Here is an 18,909-nt window from a genome sequence, read left to right as displayed (position 1 = left end):
CTTGAACAACAAGACACACTTTGAACAATGTCTCCTCAAGTCTACTATTAACAGGAATCTCCTGCGGTTTGGTTTGAGGGTAAATCCAGTCAGTAACTGAGGCACAAGCTAATAGCAGTTGTGTTTGAATGAAACGAGTGAGAGCGCGGTGCTGTGATACGAGAGAAGTCAAAGAAACGCCCGACTCAAATACCGTATGACTGTGTGTTATTCTGCTGCTAATGACACACACCTAATGAATAACACACCTCTGAATGTCACCACTGACCAATCAGAATCCAGTATTCCAGCGAGCTGTGCAATCATTTCACTTATTTACTGAGACCAACACAAACATGTTTAAACTAGAGACAAACAGCTTTAACTAGTGACACATTTAACTGAAAGATTTGTGTTTTAAGACTAAATCACATTTGTGTTTGTTGCTTGTCATTTATTATATTTGGTGTACACTCGATAGTGTGTGTTTCACTTTATATCAACTCAATAGAGACACAAACAGAAAGGAATTCATGTTTCTAAATGTATTATATTTAAAACATAAATAGTGTATATTAAATACATATTCAAAATCAGGTATAGTCATATATTTGTCTAATTATGGGACAAATATAAAGTGAAAAAAAAGTGACTTAAGTGTATAGTAACTATTTTGTACTTTATTCTGCTGAACTCTGATTATCTTCTCGTTTCAACTTACAGTGTAGATCCATCACCAGAAGCTGATGAATGCTGTGTATCATAAAGTGAAGTGATCTTGAGAGGAGCAGTAAACATCAGCTGAAGATCCACAGAAGAGCTTCACTACTGTGTCTATGAGGAGAAATAAATGTGTGATAAATGTGTAAATGTGATCCATACAGGTGAAGAGACTCAGACTTTACAATCAAATAATGCAGCATGTGTGTTAGAAACATGATATTGAATGATTAATGTTGCTTTAGTATTCAAGCAGATGATCATTGTGTTTAATGTAAAGCTGGAACAGAGGAGGAAGAAGCTCAGATGAGTCTGTCTGGTTCTTCAGTTTAATAATATTTCTATTAAACTCATTCATAATTATTCAAATGTTTAAATGTGATTGCCAAGTGCAGCATTTACATGTATCAAAAGATATAAAGCAAATCTACAATGTGATAAATTTCCATGTTATTTAAAACATGTCCATGATCTCTCTTACATTTTCTACTCATTGTTATTCTATTTAATTCTATATTAAATTAGCTACGTGTCTGTCTGTTGCTAACAATCACAAATCCTCTCATTACAACAAACAAAGCAGAAACATAGTATAAAAAAGTTCATATTGTGCTTCTCTTTATTTTCATGTCATTCTCGACAGTACAAACAACACTTAAAATAACTAAAATACTAAAAATAAACTCATTTAAACAGTTTATTAAAAACAGTAGTTCTGTGTGTAATATTTTCTCTAATCATTTATTTAAACAGCCTCGTGTATGTTTTCTTTTTATTAGATGCAATGTTGATCATAAAAAAATCATCTTAAATGATCTGGGCCCGTATTCATAAAGATTCTACGAATCCTCTCAGAAAACTCTTAATTTAGCTTAAAAACTTTTACGTAGGAGTCTTAGCTTAAGAGCGATTCGGGACCGATCTGAGAGCAACTCTGAGTAAGGAAAAGACAAAAACTTTCATCTTAGTGAGGAGGCGGGGTTGACCCCGTTGCTATGTATGACACAATCTTTTGAAGACTGTGATTGGTTGGTTGTCCAAGAAGGAAAAAAAGAGTGATTTTAAGTATAGGCTCTATTCTAATTCTCACTTTGAATTTACATGAGTAATTTATCCTATTTGACTGTTCTATCTCTCTCTCTCTCTCTCTCTCTCTCTCTCTCTCTCTCTTTCTCTCTCTCACACACACACACACACATTACATGTGTGTATCTAAATCCTGTTTTTAATTTACCATGCTTTTAATTTCCTATAAGGTATTTGATTGGCTTCGAATGATAAAAATTGTTCCACTCTTCCTAATTACAGTGATTGCTGTCCTATTTAAGTGGTGGTTTGAATGTTGGTTTTAATGTATCAAACATGGAATCAAAACCAAGAAGGGTGAGAAAGTCAAACTGGACAGAGGAACAGAGTTTACTGTTAGCCCAGTTAGTGGATGAACACAAGGCCATTCTTAAAGGATAATTCGGGCCGGGTGTCACAGCAAGGTGGGAATGTCCAGTGGAAACTAAATGAACTGCGACACAATAAGATTTTCTGAAAGTGCTGTAATTGTTTGTGTGATCACTCTGCTTACAGAAGGTTGTGACAGACCCAAATCATCACTATTGCATTGTTGCATTTTCCCAGTTGTCAAATATCATAATGTAGTGATTACTGTAATTTATATATTAAATTATAAATTATTATATAATCTATAGCGTCTTATTAACTCACTGTCATCCATTGTCTGCAACACATTTCTTCTGCATCTTCGTCTTTCTGCCATTTTCTCCTCTGCTAAAGAAACTCTTAAGCCTTTTAAAAGTCCTCGTCTGTGCTCCTAACAAGTTTGACCTTAAGACCTCTTTTAAGGGTTAAGATGCTTTCTGAATTACTTTTTTCTTTACTAGGATTTTTTCTTTAATTTTAAGAGTAAACGCCCACATTTATAAGAATTTTCCTCGAATTTTGTCACTAGGAGCTACTTTTTGCATTAAGATTCTTTATGAATACAGGCCCTGATGTTCAGGAAAACACATTTAACCTGGCGTTTGATTTTTAAACTACTTTTCTCCTCACTCCTAAAATAATAAATAACTCGTTATTTAGACATTAGTTTGGGATGGTCAGCTGTTGAATAATGTTTTTTTGAGTTTTATTGAGCTTTACTGTCAGGTTTTCCTTTGCTTCTCCTTTAAATGAGTCATATTATGCTGCTAAAAACAACATTATTTTGTGTAATGTGTTTATGCGGTTTAAGTTTTTTTAAAAGAAACATTATTTTCCACATACTGTACATTATTGTTTCTCTTCTATGCCCTCCTTCTGAAATGTGTCGATTTTCACAAAGCTCATCGTCTCAAAAGCGAGGTGTGCTGTGATTGGTCAGATATCCAGTGTGTTGTGATTGGCCGAATGCCTCAAGCGTGTGACAGAAATGTTACGCTCCTGTCCGGCCGGAGCGACGAGACATAAAACCCATTATAAACATGATACAAACATGATTTCTAGTCTGGTCTTCTTTTGTAAGGCCAAACAAAGTAGTTTCACGTTCTCAATGAAACAGCGTCACACTGAGTGAACAGAGGTGAGAACGCTCGAGAACGGTGCAGCAGGTGATTCTGTGAAGGACTGTACCTTGGTCTTGAGCGACCACATGTGATGACCCTGGGCTGGACTCTTTTTTGTCCAGTGTTCACACTATCCATCCTAAATATATGTGAGATTAGAATAAGTGTGTCCCAAAGCAGAGTATGCTGAAAAGAGTATGCCAAAAGTCCCCAGATGGTCGACTATTTCAGGTCGATTTTTGTGCACACTCCAATGACTAAAATCAGGTGAAGACTGAACACAGTAAGAAGAGTTAAAATATGCTTTATTTGTACAGTTGTATCCAGTAACATTACTGGTCATTGTTAAACTCAGATTTCAGTGAAAAGTAATTTGGCAAATAACATTTTGAGTAAAACACTGTTTGGACGTAATTTCTATCTAGTATCTTTCTGGGATGTGGGGTGATTTAATAAGTTTTATAAATAAGTTTTCAGTCCAATCCGACCTAAAACAAATTTTCTCTCCTTTCGAGTGAAACAGCAGGCGAGTAAAGCTAATGTTTGTTTTCACTGAACTTCTAGTTGTTTGAGTCTATTTTTTTGGTTACATATGACTATTCTCCACCCTATGTAATGTTGTTTCAGATCATTTCATTTCATATCATATTAATTCATAATGAATACGTTGCCGTGTGTGTGTTTATTCTGTTACAGCTTACAATTTATTCAAGTGCCACCAGTGTGTTTTTGGAGTATTTCTTCTTTCTATTTCATCTTTCGTCTCAGGAAAGTAAGATTAAAAACTCTTTTATACTTGATTTTGTCAAATACTGATAATGGTCCACAACTACAGCTTTTAACGTGTAATAAATGTGCCATTTCAAAAGATTCATACCTATAACTTATGGTTAAAAGTTTAAAAACCCACTTGTATCAGTAAACTTTAGTTCTAGTTTACTAGCTTGAGTCTATTTTTATTTACATTTGACAGTTCTCCACCTCATGTAATGTTGTTTCAGATCATTATTTCATACCATATTAATTCATAATAAGTTGTCCAAAAGGTACTTAAACATATTTAAAACAGTTCATGTGAGTTCAGTGGTTCAATTTAAATATTATAAAGCGACAAAACCACCCCAATATAACAACTTTTCAGCAATATAGTGATGGGCTGATTTCAAAACACTGCTTCGAAGCTTTACGAATCGAATCAGTGACTCGAATCGCCAATGTCATGTGATTTCAGCAGTTTATCTGTTTGACAGGAGAGCCGAGTCACTGATTCGATTCGTAAAGATATGAAGCAGTGTTTTGAAATCAGCCCATCACTAGATTGTTGAAAAGTTTTTTTTTTTTTTTTTTGGTGCACAATAATTCTTGTTGCTTTTATAATATTAAGGAAGAACCACTGAACTCACATTAAATATTTTTTTACTACCTTTCTGGATCTTGAGAGAGGAAATGTCATTGCTTTGAACGCAGGCCTCACTGAGCCATTGGATTTAATCAAAATATCTTAATTTGTGTTCTGAAGATGAATGAAGTCCTTATGGGTGTAGAACAATATGAGGGTGAGTAATTAATGACAGAATTTTCACTTTTGGGTGAACTAACCCTTTAATATATAAGAAATTGACATGATTTTTGCTATATTGTAGATTTCTTCCCCTGCAGTTGTTGGGGGCCGTGACACAAAACGTGTCACATGAAACATCCTTTCTCACATCTTCATGATGATGTTGGGAGGAAGATCAACTGGAAGCGCCTGAATGGGAGAAAAACATTCAACCAGATGGAGTCCAAGAAGTTCCTTTTAAACGATTACAACATTATAGATCAAAACTGAATTAAATTAGCCTATCACATTTCTCATCAATGTTGTTAATAATAAAGATTAATAATAAGGAAAAGAAGCACATCACAAATCATCATTAACCTACTGTAGATAAACAGAACATCTCCGCTTATTAACTAACGATCATGTGCCTCAAAGAAGCACAAATAAAGATATAGGTGCAAACAGAATACAGTGATGTCAAATTGGTTTTGATAAGCAGTTATTTTATGACCCAGAACACGTTGGTGAAACTCATGCATCTAGCAGGAACTTAATACACTAAATAATCATATTGATTTGAACATTTATGATTTAATTAAATGTGAGTAATGAACAAGACTGCACAAATTATAACGATCATGAGGAAGGTCCGCGTACAGTAAAGTGGATAGTGTACAACACATTTGCTCAGATTCGTTTTCAGTTCTTAATAGTTCAATAAGTGGGAAATCCGATTCAAGAAAATTTGAAATTTTGTAAAATCTGTATAGACTTTGTCAATTAAGACGTTTAATTTTTAAAAAGACTTATTTTTCGTCTAAGAATTGATAATTCTGCCCTCAACAAATCACTTCAATCGATAGGGAAACATGGTTCTGGTCAGTGCAATAAATGTGGACTCTCAGAAACTGTAGCGCATGTAATAATCAATTGTATGGCATATGAAAAGGAAAGAATTAAATTAAAAAACGATTAGTTGGCATACATTCTTTAACTTTGCCGAATATATTTAATAGTTCTTTCAAAGGATCTGAAGCTCTTTTAATTTTTTTTTTAAAGCAACAAATTTATATAAGACAATATAGAAAGGTAGGGTAGGTGAAAGTAATAGTTTTTGTTTGTTTGTTTGTTTCTCTCCTGTTTATTTCTGACGTCAGTGCCTCACACTCCATCCCAGTAGATGGCGGAATATGCATCAAAGCTGGTTTGCCGACCGCCATTAAACGTCAAAGAAGAAGAAGAAGTTATTTGTGGATTAATTCTTAATTCTTATTGGAGACGCGAACCGTTTCAAACGATTCCGTTCGATTCGATGAACTGGTTCAACCGACTCACTGAGAAGAACCGGTTCAATCAAACGATTCGTTCATGAACCGGACACCAGCGTGCGCTTGCTGTGTCTTCTGAGGTGAGTCGAGCAGTTCAGATATATCTCTTGTTTACACATCCTTAAAAAACATTTTACACGGTTTGTTTAATCAACATCCTACGGGGTTCTTTCTAAACTGTTTTCATCGGACAGAACACTATTTACGCGCCTGTTCTGGCGACAGGAAAGGAACATCACAGGGAACTAAAGTCATGCGGACACGAACCATTGTGTGTGTTTCTCTAAAGTTTGTGTTAATCTTTTAGAGTGATGAAGATGTGCGTGTTTCTTCGTGCTTTCATAGATATGAAAATATTCAGTTGTATCCTATATGGCTAATGGCAGGCAGAAATGGAGCAGAAAAAAAACTAAATGATTAGTTGCAGTTTATCTATGTAATTAGTGATTGAAAAACAATACTCTCTCTCTCTCTCTCTCTCTCTCTCTCTCTCTCTCTCTCTCTCTCTCTATATATATATATATACTACACACACACACCCAGAGAGAGAGAGAGAGAGAGAGAGAGAGAGAGAGAGAGAGATTGATTGTTTTTCACTTACTAAGAGAGAGAGAGTGAGACGTTTTTAACATTTATTTTACTCTGCTCGGACTCTAATGGTGCTTTTTTAAAGTATATATATATATTTATTTTTATTTTTTTACCACAGACACCTACTATTACTATGCCAGTATAACTGCCAAATAAGCAAACTAATGTCTGCACAAAAAGTTACAACTGTGCTGCCGAGTCCAGCATTTTTTGACAGAATTATAATTATATTTCTAAGTCTCAGAATTCCTATAAATGCCGGAATATTCTCATCAAGTGAAGACAGAGTTTATTGAAAGACAGAGAGAACATGAGAGATCCAGAACCCTGCAGAACCAAACACACTGAAGAACAAACAGGTTGTGTTTAAGAGCACACTAAAGAAATTAAAAGATAAAATTAAATGTCATCCTCTTAATCCTAAATAACTCATATAAATCATATTTAATACATTCATTTCTAAGGATTCTTAATTGTTAATTTGAACAAAAGAAAATCGATCCTACAACATGATCAAAATTAGCAAAAATTGTGTTAAAATGATAAATAATGATACAGTGTTTTGAGAAACGTTTATTTGTTCATCTTGAAATCTTTGTGGGCATACCAATTGCATAAGGTTATAGTTTGCATGAATTTAATTAAATGCACCAAGTTGCTATTTTTGCTCAGTTTGGGCTTCTAAATAAATAATAAATATATATTTAATCTAAAGCAGCGGTTCCCCACCCCGCTCTGCATATTTTTTATGCATCTGTTATCACATAGGACTTTTGTTCTATTCGAATGTAAGTGTCCTGCAGTGGACATCAGGATATTGATTCCAATTCCATGTTACATACAAAGAGGATTAAAGTGTGCAAGAAGTGAATTGAAATAGTATTTATTTACAGAGGCATATCATATCTGTGTGTGAAGATGCTGCAGACTATTACTGAATTATTTCAAGCATTTTTCATGACCAGTGTGTCACAGAAGCACAGCTTTTTTTAAATTAATTTCTGTTGGCAGTAAGCACTTTGCATGCTGTTTATGAGTCTGGGATCCCTGTGTTATTGGAGGAGTGCTCTGAGTGCCTCAAGTTGAAAAAAAAAAGCAACTCTGAGTGGAAAGGCGCCTGACGTCATTCACGTTTTTTTCCCCATTGTCCAATTGAATGAATGGCAAGGGTGGCCTTCCGATGTGGTGACAAAAGTTTACCATTGTTTAGCAAGTCCAGAGACTGCAATGATGGAGGAGAAACTTTTGGTGTCTGTCGTGGGTCACCTGGAGCTGTATTTTTTATGGTTTCTGCTAATATGACAGTTTACTTCTTTGATTTACAGACTGTAAAATTATTGATATGGCTGTTGCTCCCCCTTCCCTCCTTTGTTTCTTGAATTGATGTTGTTTTGTTGAATTAAAGATACAAGAGTTAAGCACAAAAATAAATGAATAAATAACGGTGATATGATTTCTAAAGACATTTACAAAATTTCGATATAAATTACCAGTGTTTCCCCATAAATAGATTTATTTGTGGCGTTTGACTTCGTTGAATAGACATGAGCACTGAACGTTACAAAATCAAATCGTCGCAGGTGCTTTATACAAGTTTATCTCTGAATGGAAAGGACTTTCTTCAGAAAATGTTGATTTTATCTAATGAAGAAGCGTTCGTGAGCGGAGCTGCTCTGATTACAGCCGTTACTAAAATTTTGAAATATATTTTACATTTTTAAATGTGAATTATTCCTGTGATCAAGGCTGAATTTTCAGCATCATTATTCCAGTTGTCAGTGTCACATGATGCCGATTTGCTGATTATCAATATTTAAAACTTTTGCTGAGCAGAAGAGAATTCTTTAAAGACATTAAAAATCTTACTGTTCAAAAACTGTGACTGGTAGTGTATGCTTGCCTATAGTTTGAAGTTAAAGATATGAATATTACTTACGTGAGTCTGATGACGGTGATTTGACAGTGACTTCACATTTCTTGTTTGTATAAAGGCTAAACACAAATAAAAGGAGAATGTAAAAGACATCTGTTGTAGGCATTCTTGGCAGTTTTACAAGGCTTTTTATAACAGTGTTCTTATTGATATCGGAATTAAATATCAGCCAGAATTAAGAAATATATTGTGTGCTGATCACCTTTCTGATATTATTGATCTCAGAAAAGGAAGAAGCAAACTCATTGCATTTGCTGTTGGAGAGCATTTCACTGGGAATCTAACTTTTGCAACCGTATAAGATGCAAAGAATAAACTACATCCTTCACTCTTTTCTGCCATGCTGCTTGTCTGTGATGGGGCTGTGCATAGACAATGTGAGCCTAGGAAGTGTTGACACATTTTACAGTGGGATGAAACAACGGCATAAACAGAAGTACAACCCCAAATCAGAAAAAGTTGGGACAGTATGGAAAACGCAAAAAAATAAAAAAGTGATTTCTAAATTTACTTGACTTGTATTTCATTGCAGACAATATGAACACAAAATATTTCATGTTTTGTCTGGTCAACTTCATGTCATTTGTAAATATGCATCCTTTCCTGTCATTCAGACCTGCAACACATTTCAAAAATGTTGGGACAGTAAAGCATTTACCACTTTGTAATGTTGCCATTCCTTTTCACAACACTTAAAAGACGTTTAGGGACTCAAGACACCCAGTGATGAAGGGTTTCAGGTGTAATTTTGTCCCATTCTTCCTGCAAATAAGTCTTAAGGTGGGCAACAGTACAGGGTTTTCGTTGCCACACATTCTCTATTGGGGAAAGATGGGGACTGCAGGCAGGTCAGTCAAGTCCCCGTACCCTCTTCCTCCACAGCCAGGACTTTGTAATGTGTGCAGAATGTGGTCTTGCATTGTCTTGTTGAAATATGCATGGACGTCCCTGGAAAAGATGTCTTCGTGAAGGCAGCATATTATGCTCCAAAATCTCTATGTACTTTTCAGCATTAATGCCTTCACAGAAGTGCAAGTTACCTTTGCCAAGGACACTGACACAACCCCGTACCATGACCGATCCTGGCTTTGGGACTTGTTGCTGGTAACAGTCTAGATGATCCTTTTCTTCTTTGGTCCAGAGCACACGGCGTCCATTCCTACCAAAAAATACCTGAAATACTGATTCATCTGACCACAGTACACGTTTCCACTGTGTGATGGTCCATCCCAGATGCCTCCGAGCCCAGAGAAGTCGACGGCGCTTCTGGTTAACATAGGGCTTCCTTTTGGCACGGTACAGTTTTAACTGGCATTTGTGTATGTAACTACGTATTGTGGTACTTGACAAAGGTTTGCCAAAGTAGTCCTGAGCCCATGTGGTGATATCGCTTCTAGATGAATGAGGATTCTTGATGCAGTGCCGCCTGAGGGATCGGAGATCACGGTTGTTCAGCTTAGGCTTGCGCCCTTGTCCTTTACGCACTGAAATTCCTCCAGATTCCTTGAATCTTTTAAATATGTTGTGCACTGTTGAATGTGAAATATCCAAATCTCTTCCTATCTTTCTTTGAGGAACATTGTTTTTAAACATTTCAATAATTTTCTCACGTATTTGTTGGCAAACTGGCGATCCTTGGACCATCTTTGCTCCTAAAGGATTAGACCTTTCTTGGATGCTGCTTTTGTACCAAATCATAATTACAATCACCTGTTGACATCACCTGTTTCAAATCACATCATTATTTAACCATTTTACCTCATTACTAGCCCTAAATTGCTGCTGTCCCAACTTTTTCTAATTTGGGGTTGTAAATACTCCTTCATTTTTGATCGTACAGATAAGAATAAGGTATCATTTCAAACTGCAAAGGGTCTGGGTATGTATAGTCATAACAACAGCAAAATAATGTGCTTTTGTAAAATAAAGAAAATATACATGGTGCGTTCTCTGCCATCTTGGTCTCTGTCACCTCTCTTCACAGACATGTAAATAAAACAGCGTTACCAATACAGTATCATTCCTGTATGTGATGCAGTGCTGTCTAAGGGCCTGAAGATCATGGGCATCCAGTATGGTTTTCCGGCCTTGACCCTTACGCACAGTGATTTTGTGGAATATTTTTATTAATAAGATTTTACTCAGTCAAGTATAATCAAGATGAATCTAGTCGCATATATGCATATGTGTCTTATTCCATTATAATCATATAGCCTTTGTGTGGAAGGAATGTGTCTATGTCTGCAAAAAACATCCTGAACACCACAGATAGGAAACATCTGTAAAAACATGCAATGGGCCTCTTTTCTTTACCATAGCAAGTCCCTAGGGAGGTATCAAAATTGCAAGCATAAGGAAAAGTCTGACTATTTGGAAACGCCCTGTATAGTATATTATATATATACTATATAATGAGATGCTACCTAGCATTCGGGAGATCTTCTCACAAAGAGGATTTCGGCTTTGTTTCTCTCTGAAATAAAGTCTATCTTCTGGAAACAAAACCCAGAGACTGCGTGATTGCTCAGACACAGGGCAGATTAAAAAAACAATACATTTGCTCCAGATTCTTTGAATCTTTGGATGATATTATGCACTGTAGATCATGATAACATCAAACTCTTTTTTTCTATCAAATTTATTACAGCTGTAGAATTGAAAATGCACAAGAGGACCCACACTGGAGGGAAACCTTACATGTGTTCACACTGCGATAGGAGATTTGTTCATAGAGCAACTCTGAAAACACATGAGAGGACCCACACTGGAGAGAAACCATACAAGTGTTCATATTGTGACAAGAGATTAATTTGTTCAGGACAACTGAAAACACATGAGAGGACCCACACTGGAGAGAAACCATACAAGTGTTCACACTGTGACAAGAGATTCATTCAGACAGCAACTCTGAAAACACATGAGAGGACCCACACTGGAGAGAAACCATACAAGTGTTCATACTGTGACAAGACATTCATTTGTTTAGGACAACTGAAAACACATGAGAGGACCCACACTGGAGAGAAACCATACAAGTGTTCACACTGTGACAAGAGATTTGTTCAGAGAGCAAATCTGAAAACACATGAGAGGACTCACACTGGAGAGAAACCATACAAGTGTTCACACTGTGACAAGACATTCAATTGTTCAGGACATCTGAAAACACACCAGAGGATCCACACTGGAGAGAAACCATACAAGTGTTCACACTGTGACAAGAGATTCATTCAGACAGCAAATCTGAAAACACATGAGAGGACTCACACCGGAGAGAAACCTTACAAGTGTTCACACTGTGACAAGAGATACCGTTTATCAGAACATCTGAAAACACATGAGAGGACCCACACTGGAGAGAAACCATTCACATGTGATCTGTGTGGGAAGAGTTTCACACAATCAACAAACCATAAGTTGCACATGCACATCCACACTGGAGAGAAACCGTTTACATGTGATCTGTGTGGGAAGAGTTTCATAATAAAACGCAGCCTTAAAGAGCACATGAACATCCACTCTGGGGAAAAACCGTACACTTGTGATCAGTGTGGCAAAGGATTTGTAAGGTCTTCGGACCTAAAGATTCACCTGACACTTCATACAAAGAAGAAACGTCTGTATTCATGTTCTTTGTGTGGAAAGAGTTTTCCACTGCTGAAAAGTTTAAAAACACATCAGAAAAGACATACTGCCAAAAAAGCTTATATGTGCTTTGAGTGTGAGAAGACTTTTTTTACATATGAGCATTTGAAAATGCACCAGAGAACTCACACTGGAGAGAAACCTTACATGTGTTCACATTGCGACAAGAGATTCAGTTCTTCATCAAATCTGAAAAAACATGAAAGGACTCATACTGGAGAGAAACCATACACATGTGATCAATGTGGGAAGAGCTACACTGAATCATCTTCTCTACAGAGACATAAAAAATCATCCACAGCCCGAAATCATAGTAAGTAGAGTTAATATTCAACTTAATGCTTTACTTTTGACTCGTCGGTCTGTATTCTGTTCCCGCTGAAAAGCAGGCAATGGTTTCTAATTACAAAGGCAAATGTATCTATTTACACCATGTTTTTGCAGTGTTGAGTTTTGTAGCCAATGACAGACATGTTTGTTTAAAGCACTGACCAATCAGAGGGGTTTAATGTAAGTTAGTCAAAATATACTCAGAGAAAATCTATTATTTTAAGGGGAAAATAAGTTGATTTAAAATTTCATGGCATCAACACATCTCAAAAAAGTTGGGACAAGGCCATGTTTACCACTGTGTGGCATCCCCTCTTCTTTTTATAACAGTCTGCAAACGTCTGGTGACTGAGGGGACAAGTTGCTCAAGTTTAGGAATAGGAATGTTGTCCCATTCTTGTCTAATACAGACTTCTAGTTGCTCTGCTGTCTTGTCGCATCTTCATCTGTATGATGCACCAAATGTTTTCTATAGCCGCGTTTCCACCGCAGGAACTTTACCCAGGAACTAGGGACTTTGGCCTGGTACTTGGTGTGTTTCCACCGCAGGAACCAAGAACTAAATAAAGTTCTGGGTAAAAAAATGCCCCTCAGAAAGTCCCTGCTGGCGAGGTGGTACTTTTTCAAAGTTCCGGAACTTTCGGGGGCGGGACTTTGGCACTAATCGTTCTGATTGGTTGAGTACACGCAGCATTGGTTGAGTTCAACCACCATTTATTCGGATCAACATTTTCAAAATATTACTGTTAAGCCGCGTTTCCACCGCAGGAACTTTACCCAGGAACTAGGGACTTTGGCCTGGAACTTGGTGTGTTTCCACCGCAGGAACCAGGAACTAAATAAAGTTCTGGGTAAAAAAAATGCCCCTCAGAAAGTCCCTGCTGGCGAGGTGGTACTTTTTCAAAGTTCCGGAACTTTCGGGGGCGGGACTTTGGCACTAATCATTCTGATTGGTTGAGTACACGCAGCATTGGTTGAGTTCAACCACCATTTATTCGGATCAACATTTTCAAAATATTACTGTTAAGCCGCGTTTCCACCGCAGGAACTTTACCCAGGAACTAGGGACTTTGGCCTGGTACTTGGTGTGTTTCCACCGCAGGAACCAGGAACTAAATAAAGTTCTGGGTAAAAAAATGCCCCTCAGAAAGTCCCTGCTGGCGAGGTGGTACTTTTTCAAAGTTCCGGAACTTTCGGGGGCGGGACTTTGGCACTAATCATTCTGATTGGTTGAGTCCACGCAGCATTGGTTGAGTTCAACCACCATTTATTCGGATCAACATTTTCAAAATATTACTGTTATTGTGTCATGAAATGTAATTTTAAAAGTATTTCAGGCGAGAATGTAGTTGTTTAAAACTCAAATCTGTGGTTTATTTATAAAGACAGCGCCTATTTAAAAACGTGTTTCACCGATCTCTGAGACGGTGAGCTCCACTCGATCAGCGGGAGATCAGTGATCATCTATCCGCTGAGAAGCAGCCTCAACTCAGCTAGACCTTCTGATATGTGCCACTGGCTCTGATGTCACTTTAGTGGTTAAACATAAAATATAATTCAGCTGTGGGGTAAATCTAACAGGTTTTCTTTTGTCTGTATTCAAATTATCTATATGTTAAAATGAAAATAAAAAAGGCAATAAAAAAGTTTCATTGTAATGGCTGCATATACACATCCCTGAACTAAGTACAATTCTGCAGTTGTTATTATGCTTAAATGAAAACAAAAGGAGGCAGTGGTATTTGATATCCTATTTCGTTTTATTGTAAATATACAGTAAGGAAAATTGCAGTAGCCAAGACGAGGTGACTGAAGTTATCAAGTACGCTGCTGCGTCGTCGCGGAAATCACACTCCCCAGTCGCATGCACAAAGTCTGAACTAACTGAGAAACACGCGCAGACCTACTTCACCAGTCATTTGCCTAATCTTCCCGGTACTTTACACCGCGGTGAGACACGACTTGATGACTTAATCATTAAGACATTACCTCCACCTATGCAGTTTTAGTTTATTATTTCATCATTTCATTAAAGAAATAATTTCATATTTCCATAGTAATAATAATAAAATTAAGAAAATAAATGATTAATGTTATAGTTCACCCTGCCAAAAATGACAATTCGGTCACCATTTTCTCCAAAAGAGCATAATCAAACAAAATATTTCTTGCTGAACCTACTTTTTATAATGCCTGATGCTTTACACAACAACGACTTTAAATGATCTTTTGTGAGTAATTTCTCCAAATTTGATGGTGATGATGATGTCACACACCGTTCGGTCTGATCGTGATGATGATGTCACACACCGTTCGGTCTGATCGTGATGATGATGTCACACACCGGTCGGCCTGATGGTGATGATGATGATGTCACACACCGGTCGGTCTGATGGTAATGATGATGATGTCACACACACCGGTCTGTCTGATGGTGATGATGATGATGTCACACACCGGTCGGTCTGATGGTGATGATGATGATGTCACACACACCGGTCGGTCTGATGGTGATGATGATGATGTCACACACACCGGTCGGTCTGATGGTGATGATGATGATGTCACACACCGGTCGGTCTGATGGTGGTGATGATGATGTCACACACACCGGTCGGTCTGATGGTGATGATGATGATGTCACACACACCGGTCGGTCTGATGGTGATGATGATGATGTCACACACACCGGTCGGTCTGATGGTGATGATGATGATGTCACACACACCGGTCTGTCTGATGGTGATGATGTTGATGTCACACACCGGTCGGTCTAATGGTGGTGATGATGATGTCACACACACCGGTCGGTCTGATGGTGATGATGATGATGTCACACACACCGGTCGGTCTGATGGTGATGATGATGATGTCACACACCGGTCGGTCTGATGGTGATGATGATGATGTCACACACCGGTCGGTCTGATGGTGGTGATGATGATGTCACACACACCGGTCGGTCTGATGGTGATGATGATGATGTCACACACACCGGTCGGTCTGATGGTGATGATGATGATGTCACACACACCGGTCGGTCTGATGGTGATGATGATGATGTCACACACACCGGTCTGTCTGATGGTGATGATGTTGATGTCACACACCGGTCGGTCTGATGGTGGTGATGATGATGTCACACACACCGGTCGGTCTGATGGTGATGATGATGATGTCACACACACCGGTCGGTCTGATGGTGATGATGATGATGTCACACACACCGGTCGGTCTGATGGTGATGATGATGATGTCACACACACCGGTCGGTCTGATGGTGATGATGATGATGTCACACACCGGTCGGTCTGATGGTGGTGATGATGATGTCACACACCGGTCGGTCTGATGGTGATGATGATGATGTCACACACACCGGTCGGTCTGATGGTGGTGATGATGATGATGTCACACACCGGTCGGTCTGATGGTGATGATGATGATGTCACACACCGGTCGGTCTGATGGTGGTGATGATGATGTCACACACCGGTCGGTCTGATGGTGATGATGATGATGTCACACACCGGTCGGTCTGATGGTGATGATCCTCTTCAAGTCGAACAAACCTAATGATTCAATGAACCATTCATAAAGAACCCTTTACTTCACTCCTGAATGAATCAGCCATTTATACAAACCAAATTAATGAATAAATGACTCGATGACTTAATCATTAAGACATTACCTCCACCTACGCAGTTTTAGTTTATTATTTCATCATTTCATTAAAGAAGTAATTTCATATTTCCATAGTAATAATAATAAAATTAAGAAAATAAATGATTAATGTTATAGTTCACCCTGCCAAAAATGACAATTCGGTCACCATTTTCTCACATGGTCAAAAAGAGCATAATCAAACAAAATATTTCTTGCTGAACCTACTTTTTATAATGCCTGATGCTTTACACAACAACGACTTTAAATGATCTTTTGTGAGTAATTTCTCCAAATTTGATGTGCGGTTCATTCGATTAATTAATCACCACATCATGTAATTAGATTAAAAAAAATTACCAGCCCTAGAATAAATCTGAGTTTGTGTCTGAAAGCCACAATGAGTGATGGCACACTGAACTCGAAATGCAGTTTGAAGTGAAACAGCTTAATTGTTTACTTTTATTGTTTGCAGTGCCAAAACTAATGATTGATTAGTAGTAGGCTAGTGAAGATAATACAGTAACATATAGTAATTGTTTTTTTTTTTCAGATATGTGTACAAGAAAGAAAAGTCCAAAGTTGTCACGGTGAATAAAGTTCAAGACTTCAAGACTTTTCAAGAGATTCAGATCAACTCATAGATAGTTCCTTCCCAAAAGAACATCATCTAATTGTTTTATTCTTGTTTCTCAATTTGCTTCATAATCTCTCATTATGCTTTATAATTTCAAGTTAGATTTTTTTTTACTCCATTTATGAAAAAGTGGACTTTTTAGTCGTGTGGACAACAAAGTGACCTGAAGAAGTGTCCATCTTAGTTTTAGGAAATACATTGATCTGGTGTTTGTGTTTAATTGTTAATCTTATAATCTTATAAATGCTCGACCATTTGTGATGCACTTGGTTTGGTTGTAAATCAATAATTTTCTCACAAATTTTCAAGTAATCATGTATTAAATAATCATGTATTTTATCAATGTTTATTGACCATTTTTAATTTCTAATGATGCTACCTGCGACAATAGTTTAATCAGTATTATTATTAATTTAATAATTTTGAGTTTATCCGAAAGCCATTACCTGATACGATTGCTTTTTAGACTTTTTTATGTTTTAAATGTCTTGATTGATAAAATCTTACTGCCTGACACAGATGAGACCCAGGTCTGATTGTGATGGTGCAGAAAAGTTGTACATTTACTAGAGATGTTCCGATACCCTTTTTCTCTTCCCGATACCGATTCCGATACCTGGGCTCAGGGTATCGGCCGATACCGAGTACTGATCCGATACCTGGGTGTATATCTGTATATACAGCTGTACTAGCCCTGTGTAAATTGCTAGAATTTTTTTATGGTGTGCTTCAGACAGATCCCTCAATAAAACATGAACAAATACATGGTGAACTACTGTATTTATTACAGTATTTTTATTATCTAACATGAATTTGACAGTATTATTTATTTTCTTATGCAAAAAAGAACTTCAAATGCAGCCAAAAATCTAACACCGCAAACTAAAAAAGGTATTTAAGTTTTACAATATAACTGTATAAAAAACTGCAACAAATAAGTCTAGGAATATAAAAAAAGATCTATTAATCAGATAATCTCTTTACAACAAAACAAGTAAAAAACAAGCAACCATCTAGGCATAATTATTATTATTATAGAGATGTATTATTATTACTGTAGGCTACAACAGTAGCTTTATATATTGTCAATTTACTCATGTAAACCAAACATTTATTTTAATGGGCTGCCATGAAGATCTTTGAGTGTCTGTGTTTATGATATGACAGTATTCTCAAATGAAACTGTAAATTCTCATGAAGTGACGGTTTATGCGTTCGTGTCCTCATGACACACAGCAGAGACTACAAAACAGCGAGCTCTCGCGCATCTGTGCCAGTCACCCACAGAGATGTAGATTTTGCGGGAGTAATATTTAAATAGTATTTTGCAGTTTAATATTCACAGACACTAGTATATATTCGGCTACTGTCTGGAGCCCTGCGTTTTGACTTACACGGAAGCGACTGAACGCAGTTGCCGGTACTGAATATACTCGAGAGTCTGTAACTACCGGTACTACAGAGACATACTGCTAACCACTGATCTATAATATAGTAGCGGCTTCACTGTCTTTTGGCAGTTTAGAATGTGATGAGTGATCCAGTCATATATAGATCAGGGCTGCTAACGCGTTTTCATTTCTTCTTCGCTGCTCTAAACAGGGGTTGCTTGTGGCAACACAGCACAACTTCCTGTGTTTTCAATGCATTTTGAGCAGCGAAGAAGAACCGTGCAGCGGTTAGGCAAAGCTTGCGGTCATAACTAGGTCTTTTTTAAGAAAATGGTATCGGATCGGTATATGGGTTCATGTACTCGCCGATGCCGATGCCAGAATTTGTTGTGGTATCGGAGATATTTCCGATACTAGTATCGGAATCGGAACAACTCTAACATTTACTTATACATTTCAAATATGCACATGAGTAATCATAACCGAAGCTGAGAAATTAAGTTTTAGTGAATATAATCAAGACACTTGAAAAATACTTTACGGTTACATTTTATTTACATATATATAAAACAATGTATTATTTGATCGATTTCA

The 18,909-nt window shown here is 37.3% G+C and overlaps 2 protein-coding genes across 2 annotated transcripts in view; both read left to right on the top strand.

Moving 5' to 3' along the window:
- Positions 1-18,909, top strand: part of LOC127987560 (uncharacterized) — a 1,055,570-nt gene that overhangs the window by 564,373 nt on the left and 472,288 nt on the right. The gene's annotated exons all lie outside the window — the stretch shown is intronic.
- On the top strand, positions 9,481-18,308 carry LOC127987403 (zinc finger protein 14-like). Its single transcript, XM_052589720.1, has 3 exons — positions 9,481-9,541; positions 11,297-12,607; positions 16,841-18,308. Exons 1-3 carry the CDS (start codon positions 9,481-9,483, stop codon positions 16,879-16,881), a joined length of 1,413 nt encoding a protein of 470 aa, XP_052445680.1. The 3' UTR covers positions 16,882-18,308.

Source organism: Carassius gibelio, chromosome B22 (assembly GCF_023724105.1).
Source record: "Carassius gibelio isolate Cgi1373 ecotype wild population from Czech Republic chromosome B22, carGib1.2-hapl.c, whole genome shotgun sequence".
NCBI lineage: Eukaryota > Metazoa > Chordata > Actinopteri > Cypriniformes > Cyprinidae > Carassius > Carassius gibelio.
Note: the sequence above shows the minus strand (reverse complement) of the source record. Positions and strands in the feature narration are given on the sequence as shown.